Raw genomic sequence first — 21,295 nt, 5'->3', positions numbered from 1 at the left:
ATGCACCAAAGATGTTTAAAATTCGAGTGTTTAACAATCAATGTTTACAGAACTTAAGACGCACATTAAAATGAAGATTTTGTGGAGAGCTCAGAGAAAAGGTGGTGAATTTTGTTTTGATTCTGCCAGGATACAAAACTGTTGATTAAACTGTTGTGTCGCACACACTCCTCCGAGCCACAGATGTACTGAAAAGTGTCATTTTGCTTTAAGTCATTGTGTAAAATTTGCTTCAGAGCACGGCGCTGTTCCAGGGAGGTTGGCGTGAGCAGGAGAGTAGTGTGTTTCTGTATCTGTAGGGCTCCTGGCCGCAAAGATTCAGTCGTATTTTGCAACCAAGGAGCACCAGTTTGACTTGCAAATAAAATGAATATACGTTTCCAGCTCACAGTGAATCAATCGTCACGTTTAAAGGGGCTGCAGCATTAGTTTAACTTTACGATAACTGCTTATGACAACTGTTTACTGGAAGCTTCAAGCTCACAGCAAAAACACTGACCCTTTCTGCCAGAGACGAGCCGGGTCCTCCAACAGAAAAGCATAATTGATTCTGCTTTGATTTATTTAATAATTAACTGAACTGTATTGTGACATTACTTGATTTAAATTCATTATTCTAACTGTAGTTAATTTAAGTGTTTAGTATTTTCGTGGTCTACATTAGGTAAGAGGAGATTTCAAAATACAGAGATATATATTTATATATATTACATTTTTTAAAATTTATTTTCATGTTATTCTATTTAATTATTATTTATTAGTACATTATATATATCTTTAACTTTTTTTAAAAAATGACAAATAAATCTACATTGTGCCTTGTATACCCTGCATCACAATCTAGCCTAATAATATTGTAATATTATTTTTTATCCATATTGCCCAGCCCTAGGTGGGACAGTTTTGGTTTTTTTTTTGTTGGGACAGCTTTTGGCTAAAATATGTTTTGTTGTTATCCCCTCCACAGCAGTACATTGCTTAGCTTCCATGTCAGACCTCTAGTCTGCTTCTCCAAAGTGGGGGCATGCCAACTGACATGTACTGTGTAATACACAGATGATGGATAGATACCCCATACAACCCCATTTTCATTAAAAACTGAACTATCCCTTTAAAAAATCAGAATATAATGGCTTGCATAGTAAACAGCTCTGCTCATTAACCTGACTGTGGAAAACTGTGACTTCTTATCGCCATAAATACCTTGTCCTGAATTGTGATTGTTCATTCAACTTCCCACACTGACATAAACAGAGGCTGACCCCTCCTATAGAGAGGATGTAGAGCCAAAGGACGAGACCTGTGACATCATCGCAGCATGAGAATATGACCCATCACATCAGCATGAAAGCTGACTGGTTGCCAGGCTGAGTGATGAGCTACTTCTGCAGTGGATGAGGTATTTTACACTCAGTAGCGAGAGGGAACAAGACAAATGTAAAAGCCCACAACATACTGATGGAAAATCCCATGTGCACCGGTCTTTCTGAAAGCTTTAGCGACGTGTTACGACATGACATAAATTATTAACACTCTGCTTTGTGACCTGTTGCACTTGTCATTCAACATTTAACCGTAAAGTCAAATGTCAACAGCCGAGAAAAATACTGAGGAGTGGCAAAAACCGCACATGTGCAAACAAACTGTGATTTCATCACCCTGACTCACAGCAACATAAGAAATTGTTTATTTACTGTTGATGTTGCAATTAGGTTTGGCCTATGATATATTGATCTTTTTCCACGCCAAACCATGTTGGCATCCACTAATTTCCAAACATTTTCATGGACTAAATTTTTAATACTTTTCCATAACTTTTCATAAACCATTATAAAAATAAAAAAAATCTTTCCTCATTTGCCCAGCATTGTTCAAACATATTCAGACTCCATTTATTCATAATTTCAATGCCTTTGTTATGGTTTAGAAAACACTTGCTTATATGTCACACTAGAGGTCAACACTAGGCAGGTTTCTATGAAACCTCAAACTGAAATTAAAAATATAAAATACGCCAGTTTCTAAAACACTTCCATTTATCGCAAAAAAAAAAGTTTTTACACTCGCATGACACAGTCACACAGTCATCTCGCAATCTTTTAACATTTTGAAAATATCGACAAAGTTTTGCGCAAATCTTCTGTCACATCCGTCATGCCTCTTTTGACTGTGGGATGCTTTGATGCAGTGTATAACTGCACGCTGGAGCGGGATGACGCCGCCGTGGTTTGGTTCTGTGTAAAAATGCAGGGGCGGTATAAAGGAGGGACTTGGTTGCGGCCCTATTGAGCGATCTCTGTGTATAAGCAGCTGAAAAGTATCTCATATGGGCCCATTTCAAAAGATCCAAAGCATCCCTTTAAGGGGGAGAATACTGATACCAAAAGCTTTGCAGTAATATATCTGTTACCACATATTACGGCACAAACTGTTTTGATTAAAAGGATAACAGGGCAAAAATTGATTATAGATTTTTATGCAGATTTATTTTGAAATCTTGGATCTTAACCTCAGTTTAGTTTTTAGGGTGCAGTTTAGGTTTTTATTCCCTGGAAACAATTAGTTTAGATTTTACGTTGGGTGTTGGTCTCATAAAGTCTTACTGATCACAAGCTTTCAAGAACAAACAATGCAGTCATGGTCCTTCTGCATGACATAAGACATAACACGTGCAACATCAGCAGCAACTTTATGACCTGTTTCAGCTTTTTCAGACAGTATTACAGTTCACGCTCTCTTTTAGGTTTAAACTGTTATTGCCAGCTTTTTGAATTTCAGGGGTTTTTTTTTCATTTGGTTTGCTTTTTTTGTTACTTAAAGCTATAGATTTCTTGACTTCAATAGGAGGGAAAATTGATGCAACATAAAATTGCGACTTTTTTTGTGGCAATATTGTATCGTTGTAGGGAGGCCAGGTATCAATTTTTTATTATATAAATTATTAATATCATTAATATTAATATCAATACTAAGGGTCGACTGATGTTGTTTTTCAGGGCCGATTCAGGTACTGATTACTGGTAGTTAATGAGACCAAAAACCCATATTTGAAAACGTTTTGCATTTACAATAAAAATAAAAATCTCTCTGTCAATATTTGGAATATAACAAACTCCAACACAAAAATTAGTTTAAATGCCTTTAGCAAATGTTGAAATTGAAACTTTCAACATCATATACAGCAAGTTCCCAGCAACTTCTATTTTTATAAAGTGATGATTTAAATAAAAATGAATTTTAAAAAATAATTTTACAAAGTAAGATTTCCTCCCATGCTGACACTTTCTTTGCACTTTTTAATTACTTATTTTTTTTAATCAGCGATCAATAAATTAAACGCCAATACAGATAACTGGCAGATAATTGGCTAGGCCGGTAATCTGTCGACCCCTAACTTAAACTGCACATTTCATAGCATTAGTGCACCTGTTGCAACCATGGGTTTAACACAGATTCAGTCTATATGCATTTTAGATATAATACTGAATAGCTCCTGTAGAATAGTAACCATTCCCGTTAACACATTTCTATACAGTGCAGCAGAGCTAAACTGGGACTGACCTAATAACAAAGTAAACACACAATCAGCTATCAATAGTGAACCAGTGTGCAAGTGAAGCAGCATCACAACTGTAAATGTGTCACCGTGCAAGCACAGACTGCACTGTAGTAGTCAAGTAATGAAGAGTATGGTGATAGGTGTGTCATTTGGGTTGAATCACATAAGAGGGAAGTGAGGCTCCCATTAGTCATGAAGCTAAAAATGATCACCGAGGGTCAACTTTGTATGGAGAGGTGGCCAAAAGCAACAACCTGAAAAACAAATCACCGATTGGACTGAAGATGAATATTTACAAGCTAAACTAGTGGTGTGCACTGACTGCAACAATGGGTCCCACAAAATGTGGCTTGTTTCCCTAGAGGCATAAACTTGCAGCCAGAGTACAGTATGTGCTTCAGATGTGATATTTGGCGCTCAGGCAAACTGTCAGACCTGGCTCCGGTAAAGGGCGGTCTTTCTAACCTCTACCTGAAACCCAAGAAAGTCATCATTCAAATGAAACGCATCGTGCTGTGATTGTTTGTTCTAAACAAGATTTAAGTTGCTTTTCCTTCATTTTTTTCTCCGCCGAAATGCTCGATAATGGGCGGTGCGCGTATCAACAACCATGTTATAAAGTAATTATCCTTCAAAATATGGACTTTTGGGGTTTTTTGAATATGCCGAATCAAAGAATGGGTTATATATTTCATACAAAAGTACTTACTTGGGATTAATGAGATATAATATGTAACTGATAAACCCCGCAACAGTGAATTGCCAGATTTCCGTATTGGGATCGGCGTTTAATCTTTTCATACCGAAAGTATATAATACGAGGCTGTAATCTATAATCCGGGTTATAAATTAGTTTGGCAGTTATGTGATGAAACCCACCTCCTCTGTGTGTTTCCTCAGAGCTTTCTCTCGTTCATACTGGGTGACCAGTTGCTCGTTGTCCTCCTTCAGCAGCTCCAGCTCCACTTCGTGCTCCTGGTTGACAGCGAACACCGAGTCCAAGTTCTCCAGCACGGCGACGACCAGCGGCATCAGCTCCTTCACTACGTCCTCGTCGTATCTTTCGATTAGCCGTTCAAACTCGCGGTATATCGAGCTAGCCAGACCTGAGACCCGCTCGGACATCATGGCAGAGTTGCCGGAGTCGTCCTGATACAGGACTACGTCGTCCAGCTCCATTTTCTTGCCTCCGCTTGCACTTCTTTCCCAGCTAACGTTTAAGAGCTAGCCGCAAGCTCCAGCTGGCCAGAGGCTGTCCGCCTTGCTACTTTTAGCGCAACAAAACCGCGTTTCTAAAACATAGCTCGAGTGTTGTGTACAGTACACAAGAGACACTGCACTTCATAAACAACGTCTGTACTCGTTAGTCGTCTGGACGGCTGACTTTAAAGTCTTGCTAGCACTGAAGCTAGCAGTGCTGAAAAGTCTTTACTTGGCTCCTGATTAGTTTCCCTGTCCAACAGATGAGCTCCTGCTGCTGCCTTCAGGGGCTGTCGGAAATATGGATTTGAACGCAGTTAAGCGTCAAAGCAAAGTGGTAAACAAGTGAAAAAAGACTTCGGGTTGTAGTTTTAAATGTCTAAAAAGTTAACAGAATATGTGTAATTCTGTGCACACGGAAATAGCGAGTGTACTACAATGTTTTGAAAATATCAAAATGCTAAAATAAAGCGAATGAGTGTCAATAAACACCAAAAATGAACAGCGAAGAATAATTATACATGTACTGTTGCTCAGATATAGTTGCTTTTATGTGACGTTTAAGGGGCGGAGAACAAACCCAACAACTGAGTACAAGTAATCCAGTTTATTTATTGACATAGTTTACTTTGCTGAGAGTGATGTTAGTTGAACTAATATTTTTTTTTATTCCTTTTTGTCACATTCAGTCACCACGCAAAGTAATTAAATGTACCTTTAATGACAAACAAGGAGACCTTGACACAAAACTTAGCAGACTTAAAAAAAAAAAGAAAAGCAACAAGAAATCACCTGAAATTAGCACAAAAAGGGAAAACAAGTGCGAAAGAACATATACTGGAAATTACCTGAAAAGAGCAATAAAATAAATTAAAAAATATAAATAATGATATTCTTGTCTGTAACCTAATTTTGAATACATAATTAGAACAATTATAAATGTGTTGATAGTTTTCCCTAGTTATTTGATATGTTTCTACCGATTGCCTTTTGTAAAAGCAAATTTCCTTGTCAGCTTTCACATTTTTATTCAAGTTACTGACTACTTTGTTTGCAATGTCTCTGAGAGAAATCAAACAAATTTGCTCACGTTTCAAATGTTAAAATGCTCGTGAAAGGCATAAAAAGACTGCACAAAAAAAAACTAATGTTGATCAAGGTTTCAAAGAGTTAAGAAAAATTACATAAATGCACCTAAAATGACAGACAAAATAGTCATGTAGACCCGCCGTTTGATCTCAAAGCTAAAAGACGAAAAATGTTGCTGAGCAAACTTTGATGTTGCACACAATATGCGCGCTGGGATTCACTATGTCCGAGCTTTTAGGAGCAGGGGTTTCCGAGGAGCACCTGAAGATATCATGTGTTGTGACGGGACGTCGCACTGACGTCACATGCTAAACAGGGCTGATGAAGGATAGGGAGTAAAAACTGTAGCTAATCCTTAGTGATCTATTCATTGGAGTCATTTCATAATTATTTACACCCCCTCCCATTGACTCATGTGGCTTTAGGCAAAAGATGAATCCCATTTTTTAGCCTTATAAAATGTTTCCTCTAAATGTTGTTAACTTGCATTCAGCTCAACAGGTTGCTGAGTTTTGGAACTGCTGGTATTCCTCCTATTAGAAGCTACATTTACAGCCACAGTAGTTTACATCCAGGTCTGTGGATGCTTGGATGCTTAGCATATATATCCCCCCCTAAATTTTAAGAAATTGCATCAAGGTCTTCTTGAGATATTGCGTTCATGTAAATGAGACGTATACTATCTCACAGTGACCTTGGACCACCAAAATCTAATCATTTCATTCTTTAGTCCAAGTGGATGTTTGTGCAAAATTTGAAAGAAATGCACCTCTCGGTGTTCTTGACCCATAATGCATTCACAAGAATGATAAAGACAAAGTCACAGTGACCTCACCTCATGGTTGAGTTTGAGTGGACGTTGGTGCCAAATTAGAAAAAAAAGAACCTCAAGCTGTTCTTGAGATATCAAGTTTACAAGAATGAGACAGATGAAGTAACAGTGACCTTGAACTTTGCCTACCAAAATCTAAGCAGTTCATCACTGAGTTAAAGTGGATGTTTGTGCCTAATTTGTAGAAATTTCCTCAAGGCATTCTTGAGATATTGTGTTCACAAGAATGAGACAAATGCAAGGTCACAGTAACCTTCACCATTGACCACCGAGATGAGTCCAAGTGGACATTGGTGCCAAATTTGAAAAAAAAAAAAAAAACAACCTCGGGGTGTTCTTCAGATATCACATTCACAAGAATGAAACAAAGTCATGATCACCAAAATTGAATCACTGTATCATTAAATCCAAGTGGATATTTGTGACAAATTTGGAAAAAAAAATCCCTCAATGCATTCTTGAGATATCCAGTTCACAAGAATGGAATGTACGTACAAATAGATGTAAAAACATACAGACGACCCGAAAGAATAACACCTTAGCCGACAGCTATCCCTGGTGCAGAGGCTATCACAAAGCGTATGTTTGCGCCAAATTTGAAAATGATCCTCTCAATGCGTTGTTGGGATATTGCGCTCACAAGAATGGAATGTACATACAGAAAGATGTATGGATGTACAGACAGACAACCCGAAAACATAACTCTGAGAGTGTGCTTCACAAGCTTTTATTTGCATCAAGGAGTCCAATGCAGTCTTTTGGGAATGTGAAACAGACAGTTATGCAGGCATCAGTCATTTCAAACTTTAACATCATATATATTACCTGAAAAAAAAGATGTAATATCAATGGCAAGTAAACACATTCCCACGCAATGTACAAGTACAATCTTTTCAGCTCTTCTTTTGGAGAACACCGTGCACTATTCAAACTGCACTGTAGAAAATGCAGAACTTAGTGTAAACACACTGCACTTATCACTCTTATTCCGTAAAGCAATTCAGTCGACTTATTTTTGCCGTAATGCATAGGCACTGATCACCCTGATGTTTCAAGACATTTAAACACAAGACAGACTAATTACAGTTACTACACAATAGAGACAAAATGCTTCAGCGCACATCTGGAGGTAAAAGGTACTCCTATATCCTCACATCCTGGATCAGACTGCTCCTCAGTCGACCCCACAGATAAGGAAGACAGCATCTGCCACTTTCAGTGACCGAGGCGGGGGGGTGGGGTGGGGGGGGTGGCTCTAACCAGGCACACAGCACTCACACAAACATTAAATGTAGAACACAGTAAAACTGCAGCACTGTTGAATATTGTACACAACGCACATTCAAAGATCATAGCATTTAAATTGCTCATGGAGTAACTCAAGAGAGTCGAAATAAAATCATGACTTGAATTAAATAATTAAAGGTGCATTTAAAAAAAAATAAGTGTCCCAACATGATCATTCAATAGAGATCACAACTGGTTATGGTTTCATGTATTCCATCCCTATTACAATCCAGCGAAGTGTCCTCACACGAAAAGGGCTTTAGGATAAGGCCCTGCAAATACGATGCAAATAAAGAGCGTGGAGTATTTGAACTTGGATCAGGTGGGGAGAAAAATAAACATTCAGAAGTGGGCTTAAAATACTGCAGAGTCCGGGAGCACATACACAAGGAGTCTCTTTATGACACGTTTCAGATCGTGTCGTGCTGGCTGGTGTTTAAAGACGACGGGCAGAGGGAGTAGGGCTTGTCGCGAGTCAGGCTGTTGAGCGCTTTGAGCAAAATGTCGGGCATGTGATCTGTGAGCATCCTGGGACTGATCAGAATACTCCTGAAGGCCATTTCATTGGACCAGTCTGCGCGGTACCGCACCTGGGAAAAACAGGATCTAAGGGGGAAAAAAGAGAGAGAAAAAGAAATTAGATGGCTAAACCAACGCACGATTCTAATTTCAAAGAGTTTGATGTCTTGTTAAAACCAACACTGACACATATCTGGCTTCCAGCCATGTGACTGCCAGCATCCAACACTAACGCATTACTTTGAAATACCAGCTCATTAGTTTGAGATACAGACTCATTATTTTTGAGATATCAATTAGAAAAAAAGAGTGATGGCTGGTTGCTCTGTATGATCAAACGCAGATCAAAAACTTTTGTTCCCACGTAAAACTCATTATTTTGAAACGTTTCTTGTTATTTTGAGACACTAATTTATTATTTCTAAAGTTTCTCATTATTTTAAGATACTGAATCATCATGTCGCAATACTAACTCATTGTTTTGGAAATGTTTCTTATTTTGAAATACTAACTTATTTTGAGATACCAGCTCATTATTTTTAAAAAGTTTCTCATTGTTTTGAGATGCCTATTTTGAAACATTTATTGTTATTTAAAGACACCAACTCATTATTTTGAGATATTAACTCATTGAAAAAAGTTTTCATTATTTTGAGATACTATTTTAAGACACTAGCTTGCTATTTTGTAAAGTATTTTTTATTATTTTGAGAAAGGTAATCATTAATTTAGATACCAACTCTTCATTTTGAGAATGTTTCTTAGTTTAAGTTTAAGTTTCTCATTATTTTGAGATATGATTTCAATACTTTGAGATACCAGTTTTTTAAAAAAAAGTTTCTCATTGAGATAATAAGTTATTATTTTAAGCGTTTTAAATTTTTTTTAAACTTATTTATTATTTTCATAACATTTGTCATTATTTTGAGATACTTAGTCTTTATTTTAAAAGGCTTTCTCATTGTTTTGAGAAAGTCGATTATTATTTTGAGATACTGAGTTAGTTTGAGATATAATTCCTTATTTTGAGACACCAACTTATTTTGAAAAAGTTTCTTAGTATATTGCCTATGGGCTTCCGTAGTTATGAAGGGACTTCAGAGATTAAACATATGTGTGCACAAACCTCCGTGTGGGCCCGTCTTCTGTGATATGCAGAATGCGCCCGGGTAGAAACAGGGGTAAGTGGGTAGCAGTGTGAGCAGGTGAATCATCTGACGCCAGGCTCTGATAGGATGATGAGTGGCGAATGATCAGTGACTCCTCCCCCAACAGCGGCTGGCTAAGCTCCTCCTCCCTCCTGTTGTCCATCTCAGTCGGGAAGTCGTCCGGGTCTCCCCCGAACAGCTCGTACCAAAGCCCCTGCAGCAGGATGCGGTACTAAAAAACACAGACAGAACATATTTGAACACACGGACAGTGACATTAGGTGGCTGACGCCTGGCGCCAGTGTCAGTGCTTTAAATGGCTCCTACCTTGGGCTTATTGCAGTTTGAGACTATTTTAAGAATCCTTCTCTTCAGATCCTCCATATTGGGAATGCTCAATCTGGGGAAAAAAGGAACATTTATGAAAAGAAATAGGCAATACTGCAAAGGAAAAGCACAACTTAAAAAGAAAACAGAGGAAAAAGGAGCGCGTGAGTTGCTCTCATTTTCTGCCTCTCAGTGCCTGTAATAACAGGGCAGGGCCAAATATAGAGTCTCCATCATCACGCAGTAGCCTATAATAGCCTGTGCACCACAGCACATTCATACTGGGCTTTCAAAGACCAGAGTCTGCAGCGCTGCTATCACACAAACATGGATTTACCTTTGGTGATTCACAGGAAATATGTCACAATAAAACCAAACTGTTAAACGGATCTCCCCAATTTCAGTTTACATTATTTATAATTTATGAATTATGACTTTGACTAAACAATATATTCTAAAGGCTATGAAGTCTATCATGTAAAAAAAGCCATCAATCTTACCTGGGAACCAGATCCTTTCCCAGCACAACTGAGATCACAAAGTCCTTGGAGTAATCAGCTAAGGCTTTACTGCATATTGAGAAAATACAGAAAAATAACATTGTAAGAATACTCGGCATGCATTTTGTGAACACTACATATTTTAAAGGGTTAGTTTAGTTTTTTTTTTAAGTTGAGTTGTGTAGATTACTTATCCATAGTCCATGTATTACATACCGCAGATATTAATTGGCATGCTTAAGTTTGGAGAAGACTGAAGTCCGACATGGAAGCTAAGAAATCTGCTGTTGTGATGGGTCAGCAACAAAACAGATTTTAGCCACCTAAAAAAAACAACAGAAATTTAATTATGTGCTACGCTGAGAGTATTTCACTGCTTTACCTTAATGTCAGACAGTGATTTCCAAAAGGAAAATGAGGCCGTTAAATTGCTCTCTTTCAAGCCAGACTCCACTGATGAAAACAGTGATTTAATATCGCTCGACACAGACGCAGGTGGTCCAGCGCTGCTCGATCAGTTAGTTTGTTTGTGCTATTGTGTGACTTTGGCGTAAATAGAGTCAGCTCAGATTCACAAAAATCACACAATGACACAAACAAACTAACTGATTGAAGTAACAGTAGACCAGCAGCTCTCTGTGTTCAGTGAGATAAAATTACTGTTTTCCTCAATGGAGTCTGGTGCCTCAGGCAAGAACATGGATGGTAACCTGAAGCTGTTAATGGTTTTCCTGTTGAAACCAAAATACTCTCAGTATAGCATACACTTAAATTCATATTGATTTTTTTTTAGGTGCAACCTGTTTTAGGTGGTTAAAAAAAATTCTGGTCCCATCAAAAGCAATTCATTTCTTAGCTTTTGTTTCGGAGTCCAGTCTGCTTCTCCAAACTGGTGGCGTGCCGACTAACGTCTACTATATGCAACAAACTGACAATGGATAAACTCCATACAGCCCACTTCAACAAATGCAAACTATCACTATAAATCAGAACTGTAACATCATAAAGCACACTTTTTTTTATTATTATTATTATACATCTTGATAACACATTTCTAGGAACAGAGGAAATCTTGAAGTCACTGTAGTCCTTTCCAGCAAATATGTATTTCTTAACTATGCATTGTGACTTTGTAGAATTTTACATTTGAAATGACACCAGGGGAGCAGCCCAGAGTCAACCCACTGTCAGCTGTTTGTACTCAGCAGAGTCCCTGTATCATCTTCCTTACCTCAGGAGTCCCCCTGGTGGAGAGAATGAGTAGCACTGCAGGGTGGGAAAGGAATTGCGCAAGAGGATAGCGAGCACTGATGCTGTGCCAGCGCCCAGACTGTGACCAGTGATCACCAGTTTATACTCCTACAAACACAGAAACACACCCATATTCATGAGCTATTACTTCTGCTACATTTTTTTAACAGTAAAAAATACAAAACAGAGAATAGATATTCCTAATGGAGGAGTGCTGTATAGAAAGCGTCTTGTTTTGATCAGAGGAGCACCGCAAACCTGCGTCATGTTTTTCAACTCTATCATTACTGTAACCTCATCTCATTTCCTCCACACAGGATTTGACAGAAGTTATAACAGGGCTATTATTTATTGTTTTATACTGAACGGGTCATATTTTATGATTTCATGTGACAAATAAACTGATCAATTAATTGTAGGTTAAAAACCCCCAGAAAAGAACCAGGGGAGGGGTGTAATAATACGAGAAAAATTGGTAATTCGGAGATAAAGACTATTCTCGGAGTTTAAGAATTCATGAATTTGCAGGAAAAAAAGATTGAAAGTCACAAACCTACAAGAAAAAACTCTATCAGAGAATATACAAGTTTTCTAATGTAAATTTGTGAGTTTCATTAATCTCAGGGAACATCTCAGTTTTTTTCTAATAAATTTGCAACTCATTTCAGGCAATTTCTATGTTTTTTCTGACAAATTTGTGACTGTATTCTCAGAGAATATATAAGTTAGTATAAAAGTTTTCTATCATCAATTTGTGAGTTTTGTCTTATAAATTTATGAAAACCTAAAAAAACTCATTTTTTCTCATATATTTATGACTGCATTCTCAGAGAATATTAAACTTTTCTATCATAAATATACAATTTTTTCTTCTCAGAAATTTGTGACAATTTCAGGGAATTTCGTCATTTTTCTCACAAATATATGACTGCATTCTTAGAGAATATTCAAGTTTTCTATCAGTTTGTGAGTTTTGTCACGTGAATTTGTGATAATCTCAGAAAATCACTATGTATTTTCTCATAAATTTACAAATCTAATAGCAGAGAATATCAGAGTTTTTATCTTTTAAATTTTCTGCTTAAATCTTCAACAGTTTTGTTGCAACCTTTATTTACTTTATATTGATTTTATATTATTTATTTTCATTTTTTTGCCCTTTCATAAATGTACCTTATACCCACAGTATGTACATATCATCTCTCCTGTGTGTGTGTGTGTGTGTGTGTGTGTGTGTGTGTGTGTGTGTGTGTGTGTGTGTGTGTGTGTGTGTGTGTGTGTGTGTGAGCTAATGCGGGAGCGGCTTCATAGAGAGTTGCTGCTAGAAACCTGCTGTGTATGTGATTTATTTATTTAGTTATTAAAATATTTAATTTGTTTTTCTCCCTTGTTTTTGAATAATTTGTTCTTTATTGTACTTGTACTATCTTTTTATCTGATAAGTACATGCAGTAAGCACAGCATAGAAATATAAAAATAGCCCTAATATGCCGTCATACATTTGCCAGCAGAAATATAATTAAAATGAAATATAATGAAGCCCTCTGTGGCTGAAATGCAGTTTTTAACAGTTCCACTTCTTACCGGTGCGATGGAGAAGGCCTGGTTGAGGATGCCGTCATTGACCAGCTTCTTGTAGATGTAATTTGCTGCCTGGCATATTCCCTGCAGGAGTCAGAAGCAGCGTTAATCTCTACTCAAACACATGTCACGCATTAAAGACGTCTGATTCAAACAGGGAGCTGTGTTTAAATGTGAATTCACCTTGTGAGCGTAGCAGGCTCCAGTTACTCCCTCTATAGGCAGGTTCTCACATTCAGCAGACAGGTCTGTCAGGACGTCCTGCAGGACAGACAACCAGTCAAATTAACTGGGAAACTGACTGGTCTTATATCAGACCACACGTCAAAGGCAAAAGCTGTAGGCTATATGCAGATTTTTCGGAGGACTAAATGAAAAAAAAGATAAAAATACAGAATAAATATAAAAATAATGAAAACACAAAAGCAAGTCTATGAAGAGGGCTTTTGTGACATCTTTTTATTTGTTTGATTTAAATATATCAGTATCATGATATGAAACTTGATATTGTCTTAGATTTTGTATAACTTAATACCGTGAGTGTTGTTTTTTCCTGGTTTTAACAGCTGCATTACAGCTAAGCGATGTCATTTTCTGAGCGTACCAGATTGTTCTAGCTGTTCTACTTTTTGCCTTCACCAGCTTAGTCATTATTTTCACATTACTGATGATTATTTATCAGAAATCTCACTGTGTACATAATTTGTGTAAGCACCAATAGCCAACCCTTCAGTATTGTCACAGTATCATTATCAAGGTATTTGTGATATTTGATTTTTTGCATATCGCCCACAGTCCTAGTTCTGAGTGTCAAATTTCACATTCAGAAGGGTAGATGTATGAAGTAGATTTCAGACCTCAATGGTCACCCAGTAAGTGTTTCTATGAGCAAATTAAAATCAGCAAATGAAAACACAACCATGGAACAAACTGTTTTTTTTAAGGGAATATGTTTTTTCTATTATCTACTATTCACAAAAAAGTGATTAGTTGAAGTCCAGACTCACCTTCAGTGACAGAGTTCCTCTGACGGCCACCAGAATAGCCTCTCTCTTATGATCCAGAGCCACGTAGAAGGGGATCTCATAGATCTGCAGTACAGAGAATATGGATGAGCACTTTGAATTATTGAGGCAGTTAGACAGGTGCTGACCTCATGAGAAAACCAAATTTGTGGGAAACTCTGAAGACAGAGCATCTGATGAAACTCCTACCTGGTTGTGGAAGCTGACGTGGATGAAGTCTCTGTACTGCAGCCCGGTGCTCTGCAGGATGGACGCGAAATGACAGCCGAGGTGGTCTCCTCCAACGATGTCATAATCTGCTGTGCGACTTCTGCAGCTGATACACACAAATACACACTTTCATTTGAATCAACTGTGATCTTTTTTTTTTCTCTGACTCTAAAATTAACCTGTAGGTCAGATAATCTGCTGTCATGAGAATATTTGGCTTTGGAAGCATGAAACACTTTAGTCTATAAGCAGAAACAAAAAACTTTTTCCCTAACAACACAATGCAAAAGTATGTCTTTCTGATGTTTATGTCTCCTAAAATGTCTGACTAGTATTTGTGCAAAGTTTGTCACAAAAGAGGGTTGAAGGGGGTGGTATCTGTGCACCTTCCTAAAATCTCAGATTCAGACAAATTGCCGGGGCAAGCTGGATTAGGTTCTTCAATAAAAAGCCAGCTGCTGTCTAAAATTATATATATATTTACAGTTTGCACACACTATCATGACTCATAACTCAATGCAACCTCCGTTAGCTGTTGGTTCCGAAAAATGGCTGCTAACAGCTAACGTCAACTAGCTCTCCTCCTGCCAGCGTCCACAGAAATGTGGTGTTTACAATGTAGCATTGTTTTGGAAGACGTGGGAGCCCTACATGAATATTACAGTGAATAAATGGGCGGGGGGGACAGGTGACGAGTAATGTTTGGTGAAAATGTTGCTTAACCTGTGTGTTTTTTTTGTTTTTTTTTAATTGGGGGTGTTTTTCTGTTGCTTCTTTTGCGGTGCTGTTATAGTTTCTGCTTATGATAGCATTTGTTGAAAAGCAGTAAAAAAGAAAATTACAAAAAACAACAACAATGTAGCATTATCATGGGAGTAATCGGGTGCATCCAATGACATGTCAATATTATGTTTACTACATCCTTTCATCCAGAGGACTTCCAGCAGAAGATATATCTGTCCATCACAAACACTTTTTCTACGGTCCTCTGGGGAGACTGTTATTCTCGAGCTCTGCTTTTCAGCCTGCACAAAACTGATGTGACACAACAGAAAAACATCCCCCCATTTGTGAATGTCATCCCGTTTGTCGATACACTTACACACATCCATACACATTGCAGTTCACAAGGCAAGTATCGGCTGATAACGATGTGTGGCCAAAAAAATCTGTACATCCCTACTTTTTGGGGCAGCATATTTCTACCTTTAGTCTGCATGTCTTAAGCTAACCTCGCTGGTCTGGTGGCTTATCTAGCAGGTCTTATAGACTCAGATATGTACAAAAAAGTGCATCTTACCAGTCTCCAGTAAGTTTGCAGGGTGCGGTTAAGAGGTTGGAGTAAACGTACAATGGCCAGCCGTAAGCTGCTGCAGCAAACTGCATACAGTGAGCTGCTTTCTCCAGCTCTGTCTCCAAATCTTCTCCCTTCAAACAATAAAAGACATTAAAAAACAACGTCTTTTAAAAGTCAACATTGTATTTTACAGACTTTCATGTCATAGACTGCTGTATTAATATCCCTGCCAGCTCTGAGGTGATAATGTACTCACGAGAATGACAGACCAGTACTTACGATGGGAGAGGAGGGGCTGTGATCCACTATGACGTCTGGGTTTCTGCTGAGCTCCATCTTATCCTGCTCCTGGTGCAGCAGAGCCAAACCAGCTGCTATGTCACTGGGAACCAGATCTGTGTCCTGTAACACACACACACACACACACACACACACACACACACACACACACACACACACACACACACAAAGATTTTGTACATTTCACACTACACAATTTGCTTCAATCTTTCTTATTTTTGTTTTTTGAAGTTATATAAATCTGTAAAAGTTATATATCTGACTTGGATCGACATCACGTCACAGTCGTGCTGCGTTCAGATGCCTTTCACAGGCATTTAAAAAACAACTTGGCAAGAAATGTCATGTGAATTGCAAGAAGCTTTTTTAAAAGCTCGTGAAAAATGTCCAAAAAAATATATTTCTAGTGATCAAAATTATATATTTAAACGATCTTTCACAGAAATATATTTTTTTCAGCATTTTTTTCTTAGATCATTTCCTCTTTTGTTGTTTTTGTTAGGTTTTTTTCACTTTCCTGTTTTGTTTTGTTTTTTTGAGGGGGGGGGGGGGTAAATTTAATTGCTAATTTTAAGTTAATTTTCTTCTACTTTTTTTGATTTTTTTTTACCAATTAATATTCATTTTTGGGTCATCGCTTACTAAGATGCTCATTGTCCTCTTCCAATATTTGTGAAAGAAGTCGAGCCAATTTTTCCATGTTTCAAAGGGTAGATGCAGCTTGCACAGTAACTATCAGATGTAAAGGTCAGCGCAGATGACAGACAGAGAGAGAGAGAGAGAAAATGTGTCTTACAGAGAAGAATCCGCTGAAGAGCTGCGCAATGCTGGAGAACGCCGCTCGGTGGCTCTCGTCCTGCGGCAGACAACAGCAGAGGAGCCGCAGCCTGTTCTCCCAAACCTTGACAGCCAGGGAGCGAGCTGTGGAGAAGAACTGGGTGCCCTCGTTGCTCTGCATGTCTCTGACTCCCAGTGGCTCCATGACGGCAGGCGGAGGACGCGGGTTACCCAGCGGGTCAAACACAAACACAACGCCCAGCGCAGTGAACAGCAGGATGATCCAGCTGTTAGAAAACAAAAACATAGATGCTAAATCAGAACACCTCTTTGCCGAATCATGAAATGATGATATTATGAGCTCATCACCCGAACCTACCTGGCAATCACTGCTGCGATGACAACACCCACCGTGGCAGGATCGCAGCCTTTGCTGTCACCAGACACCCAGACAGCTCCGAGACAGGCCCACACCAGCTCAGGGATGTAGAGGAGAGCTCGCAGGTACACCAGCGCAGGGATGGAGCGCCGCGGGCCGGAGTTTGTGATTGTACCTGAGAAACAATCAGAATTTTCTTTGTAATTGACTAAAAAAAGTGGATGTGCAATAAAATGCAATACAGAGGAAGACTGTTGTGTTGTGATATTGCAAATGGAGACAGAGGAAACTAATGGTGAGAATTTGTCCAATCAAAATTTCATCAGAGTGCCTTAAGCTAAAGCAAAGGTGTCTCCTCCCTTTTGAACAGTTGTGCTTTATGACAGTTAAAGGGTAACTGGTATTTTTTTTAAGTGTCTTTGAGTACCTTGAAAAGGTAAATAAAATGTATTATTATTATTATTATCATCATCATCATCATCATCATCATCATCATCATCATCATAATCATCATCATTTTTTTTTTTAAAAATCTACTTACTTTTTTTTACCTTGACCGTTTTCCCATGTTTTTGCATCTACGTGACTAATCAGAATAACTTTTTCAATTGTTGCAGTACTGAGCAAGACTGCAAAGGGGGGACAGGCTGCAATGTAGTCCTTGGTGAAATTGAGCGCTGTCAATGTACGTCCACTAAAAGTGCTTGTTTTTGCCACTGACAGGCTCAGATTGTTATTGTTTGTGTCTGAAAAAACTATGGAAAGAATCCCTACAGAGACAGACCTTGTTGTTAGAGATTGATCCATTTAATCGAAACAGCCCCAGAATCAATATTATTAAACCCACATCCCTCAATTTACATAAACAGTTATTTTATCATCGTAAAACACTCTTCATTCAAAGTTGACACTGACCGACTCATACTATCCTTCTGAGTGCCTGACAACATTATGGAAAGGATCCATGCAGACATAGACCATTTTGTTGAAAAGTTAGATGATTTTTGATTAACCTGAAACAGCCCCAAAATTGTTAATATCAAACCCACAAGACCTCATTTAAAAAAAATTAATTCAATCATCATTCAAAATCAACAGAAACGTGAAACTCATAAAATCCATCTTAATTCGTCTTTCCAACATTCCAACAATCACTAACTCTGATTTGGTTAGAATAAACCCGTAATTCACCCCATGTGATGTGAAAATGTCTTGGCTCTATGCATACTTAAATTAGGTTTTATTTTTAATTGAGTCTGGTGATGGGGATTTCAAGGCTGTTTCTAGTCAAACAAAGCAGTTGTTCACATTAGTTACTTAGTCACTAAAATATGGAAGAAAAGGGTCCAAGTTGGAAAATGCTGAAATTACCATTTAATGGTATTTGCGAGATATAGCTGTTTTCACGATCAAAATTGGCACTTGTGTACATGCTTTTGTGTATGCACATAAAAAAGATACATTTTAAACTTTGATTAACATGGTTTCCCACTAGTTTCTTATATATTGTATTGTGCAACACAGCTCTTGTCTTGCAATCTCCTTACATTACATATTGCAGAATAACCTGTGTTTTGACACTATTTCTGCAGGGCAAAATGACGCAATCCTGTGATTTCAACCTTACAAAGATTCTTCGTGTCTATTCATGTCTTGCATGCTCACTTGACTTTAAGGCAGGATGAATGATACACCCCATCTTTACCTTGAGCACTGACGTAGATGATAGCACATAGTGACAGGATGATGAGCGCCAACACGACCAAAAGTCCAACCAGATAGCTGTGAAGAACTCCTGTCCCGTTACAATCGAAATGACCCTTGTGAGAAGTGAACAAGATCAAGGTGCCAATCCACCTAAAGGATGAGATAACAGCAGAGGAGAATGTTGTCATAATGCCTGAGTAGTTAAACGTCAGGTGGCAAAAGTATTTACTGGATCAAAGACACATAAAGGTAAAGTACATACCAAAGTATCCGGAGGAACAGTTCAAAGATGCCAGGGAAGACAAGGTCGTCACTGGCGATCCCCCACCGCCGTCCAAACACCACGATCCCAGGCATTTTGAAGGTAAACAAGCCCCAAAATCTCACTGATGGTGACCAACCTTATCACCACTATAGGACAGGATTCTCTTTAACAAAGCACACCTCAAGTCATACATGACTTGAAGCCACACTGGCTGACAACGAGCTGTGCCCACTATTATGACATGCTAATGTAACTTTCCTTTGTTGCTCAATATCCAAAATGAGTTATACGTAATGATGTAAGCTAGCTAGCGTAAAGATACGAGCGGCTGTGTATGAGTGTGCAAGTGTCAACTAACGTTAAGCAATTTTATGTTAGTTAAAGGCTTTTATATACCTTTAATTCCGATGTCATATGCAATTTTACGACCTATAAACACATAGCTTAAATAATGGTTCTACTGCGGCAAACAACAGCTTGCGTGACTAGCTTCTAATATTAGCCATGTAACGTTAGCTAAAAATACTATGAAGCTATTCCTGGAGAGTGGAAGCTAATCCCACAGGGCAAACACTACCATTGTTTAACTATTCAATATATCTGCGTGCTGTTTTACGTTACCAGTTCATGTCAGAAGTTCAGGTCACATACAAGATAGCTAAATGTGAAAAGCTGGTTTGTTTTGAAAACGTCAACAAGCAGTGTCCGCTCCCTTGTGGTACGATGTTGCAACAGAGACTACCGGACAGTAGTTCCGGTCTGGGTTTTCTTCCGTTTCATATTTAAGGACACAAAGCCCCTCTTGGCAAATGTTAATGAGTTATATACACGACTTTTGTGAACTTTGCACAAAATGCTACTTTGAACTAAATTTCGCTAGATTATTTCACCTATTTCAGTGGAGTGCTTCCACATGCTCTCTTTTTTTACTTTTCATTTTTTTTGATTGTTTATTAACGTTAAATACATTGCACATTAGCTGAAATGGAACAAAATATCCTGTTTTCTGTGTCTGGTAGCCTATAAATCAAGAGTTCAAAGTACAAATACTCAAAAATATTGTAGTAATGTCAGCTGAGTAATGGACTGTTCTGTATTTACCAGAAGAGAGGTTTGGCTGGAGTGTGATTTTTTTTTTCACCATAGATTAGTTGTTAGATTTTAAAAACTAACCCTTTGATATTTGAAAGTTAGAAGTTGGAGATGACATCCTAGCCTTGACAAAAATCATTGTTTTTTTTAGCTGTTGTCATGCATCCTCCTTACTTTTTTCAAATTTTAAATTTTAAATGAGACATGTAGAATTAAATGCTTTTAATGAAATACCACTTTTTTAGGCTCAGATTTGGTTAGGGTTTTTTTTTTCTAACAGAAGCAGTTGTCCCACATAATGTGTATGAGGAAATGTGGAAATACTGCACTAATTTCTGTCTTTTACTATTTCTGGCTATGTTAAATGGAATAATTTCAGCAATTTTTACAGAAACATGCTTTCTTTAATAATCGACAGTAAAATACATACAGAATACAGACGTTTATAGCTATATGCCCATCCCCTAAGCCAAAAAAGCAAACAAAAGGTCCTCCCCAGTGCTTAAAAAAATATTTGACATGCCTCCCCCTTTTTGCACCACCCTATTCTCTCATAAATAATGAACAGTCCCTAAGGTCATTGCAATGCATATATGAATTAAGGTAAGTGTTGTAAAAATACTTTTCCAAGTCAAACTAATTGAAAACTGGAAATATTGCAATATTCGTGATGACGTTAATTCTTGTACAGGTTACAGTCTTGGGCACTTGCTTATAAGCTATTATAGGCATTATTGTGCTGGTATTAGGTGCTATTACCAGAAGCAGGAGCGTCTTCGTTTCGAACCAAAGACAACAGACTATATCTTTATTATTTTAAGTAATCCATTTAATATGTATCTTCATATTCATAACTTTTTCAACAATATATATCGGTTCCATGGTGTAATGGTTAGCACTCTGGACTCTGAATCCAGCGATCCGAGTTCAAATCTCGGTGGAACCTGACT

The 21,295-nt window shown here is 38.0% G+C and overlaps 2 protein-coding genes and 1 non-coding gene across 6 annotated transcripts in view; 1 reads left to right on the top strand and 2 right to left on the bottom strand.

Annotated features, from left to right (window-relative positions):
* The window catches only part of spag9b (sperm associated antigen 9b), a 54,878-nt gene extending 49,706 nt beyond the window's left edge, over positions 1 to 5,172 (bottom strand). Inside the window, exon 1 of one of the 4 annotated variants that reach the window (XM_088069584.1) lies at positions 4,439 to 5,172. In XM_088069584.1, coding sequence (XP_087925710.1) covers positions 4,439 to 4,738 — 300 coding nt within the window. In that variant the 5' untranslated portion in view covers positions 4,739 to 5,172. The remainder of the gene's footprint in view (positions 1 to 4,438) is intronic. The other 3 variants (XM_088069582.1, XM_088069581.1, XM_042507570.2) reach the window with 3 other exon arrangements.
* A 2,219-nt stretch (positions 5,173 to 7,391) lies between these two features.
* daglb (diacylglycerol lipase, beta) lies at positions 7,392 to 19,995 on the bottom strand. Its single transcript, XM_042508385.2, has 15 exons — positions 19,251 to 19,995; positions 18,987 to 19,138; positions 17,282 to 17,456; positions 16,922 to 17,189; positions 16,105 to 16,227; positions 15,829 to 15,956; positions 14,508 to 14,634; positions 14,301 to 14,384; positions 13,477 to 13,554; positions 13,297 to 13,377; positions 11,693 to 11,820; positions 10,462 to 10,530; positions 9,962 to 10,034; positions 9,613 to 9,866; positions 7,392 to 8,573 (listed from the first exon to the last, which is right to left on the bottom strand). The coding sequence occupies exons 1-15, from the start codon at positions 19,343 to 19,345 to the stop codon at positions 8,378 to 8,380; spliced, it is 2,031 nt and encodes a 676-aa protein (XP_042364319.2). The 5' UTR covers positions 19,346 to 19,995; the 3' UTR covers positions 7,392 to 8,377.
* Positions 19,996 to 21,219: 1,224 nt separating this feature from the next.
* Positions 21,220 to 21,291, top strand: trnaq-cug (transfer RNA glutamine (anticodon CUG)). The gene has a single exon. It is a non-coding gene; the product is annotated as a tRNA-Gln (tRNA).
* The last annotated feature ends 4 nt before the right edge of the window (positions 21,292 to 21,295 follow it).

This window comes from Plectropomus leopardus, chromosome 19 (assembly GCF_026936395.1).
Source record: "Plectropomus leopardus strain MGB_pleo_1.0 chromosome 19, ASM2693639v1, whole genome shotgun sequence".
NCBI lineage: Eukaryota > Metazoa > Chordata > Actinopteri > Perciformes > Serranidae > Plectropomus > Plectropomus leopardus.
Note: the sequence above shows the minus strand (reverse complement) of the source record. Positions and strands in the feature narration are given on the sequence as shown.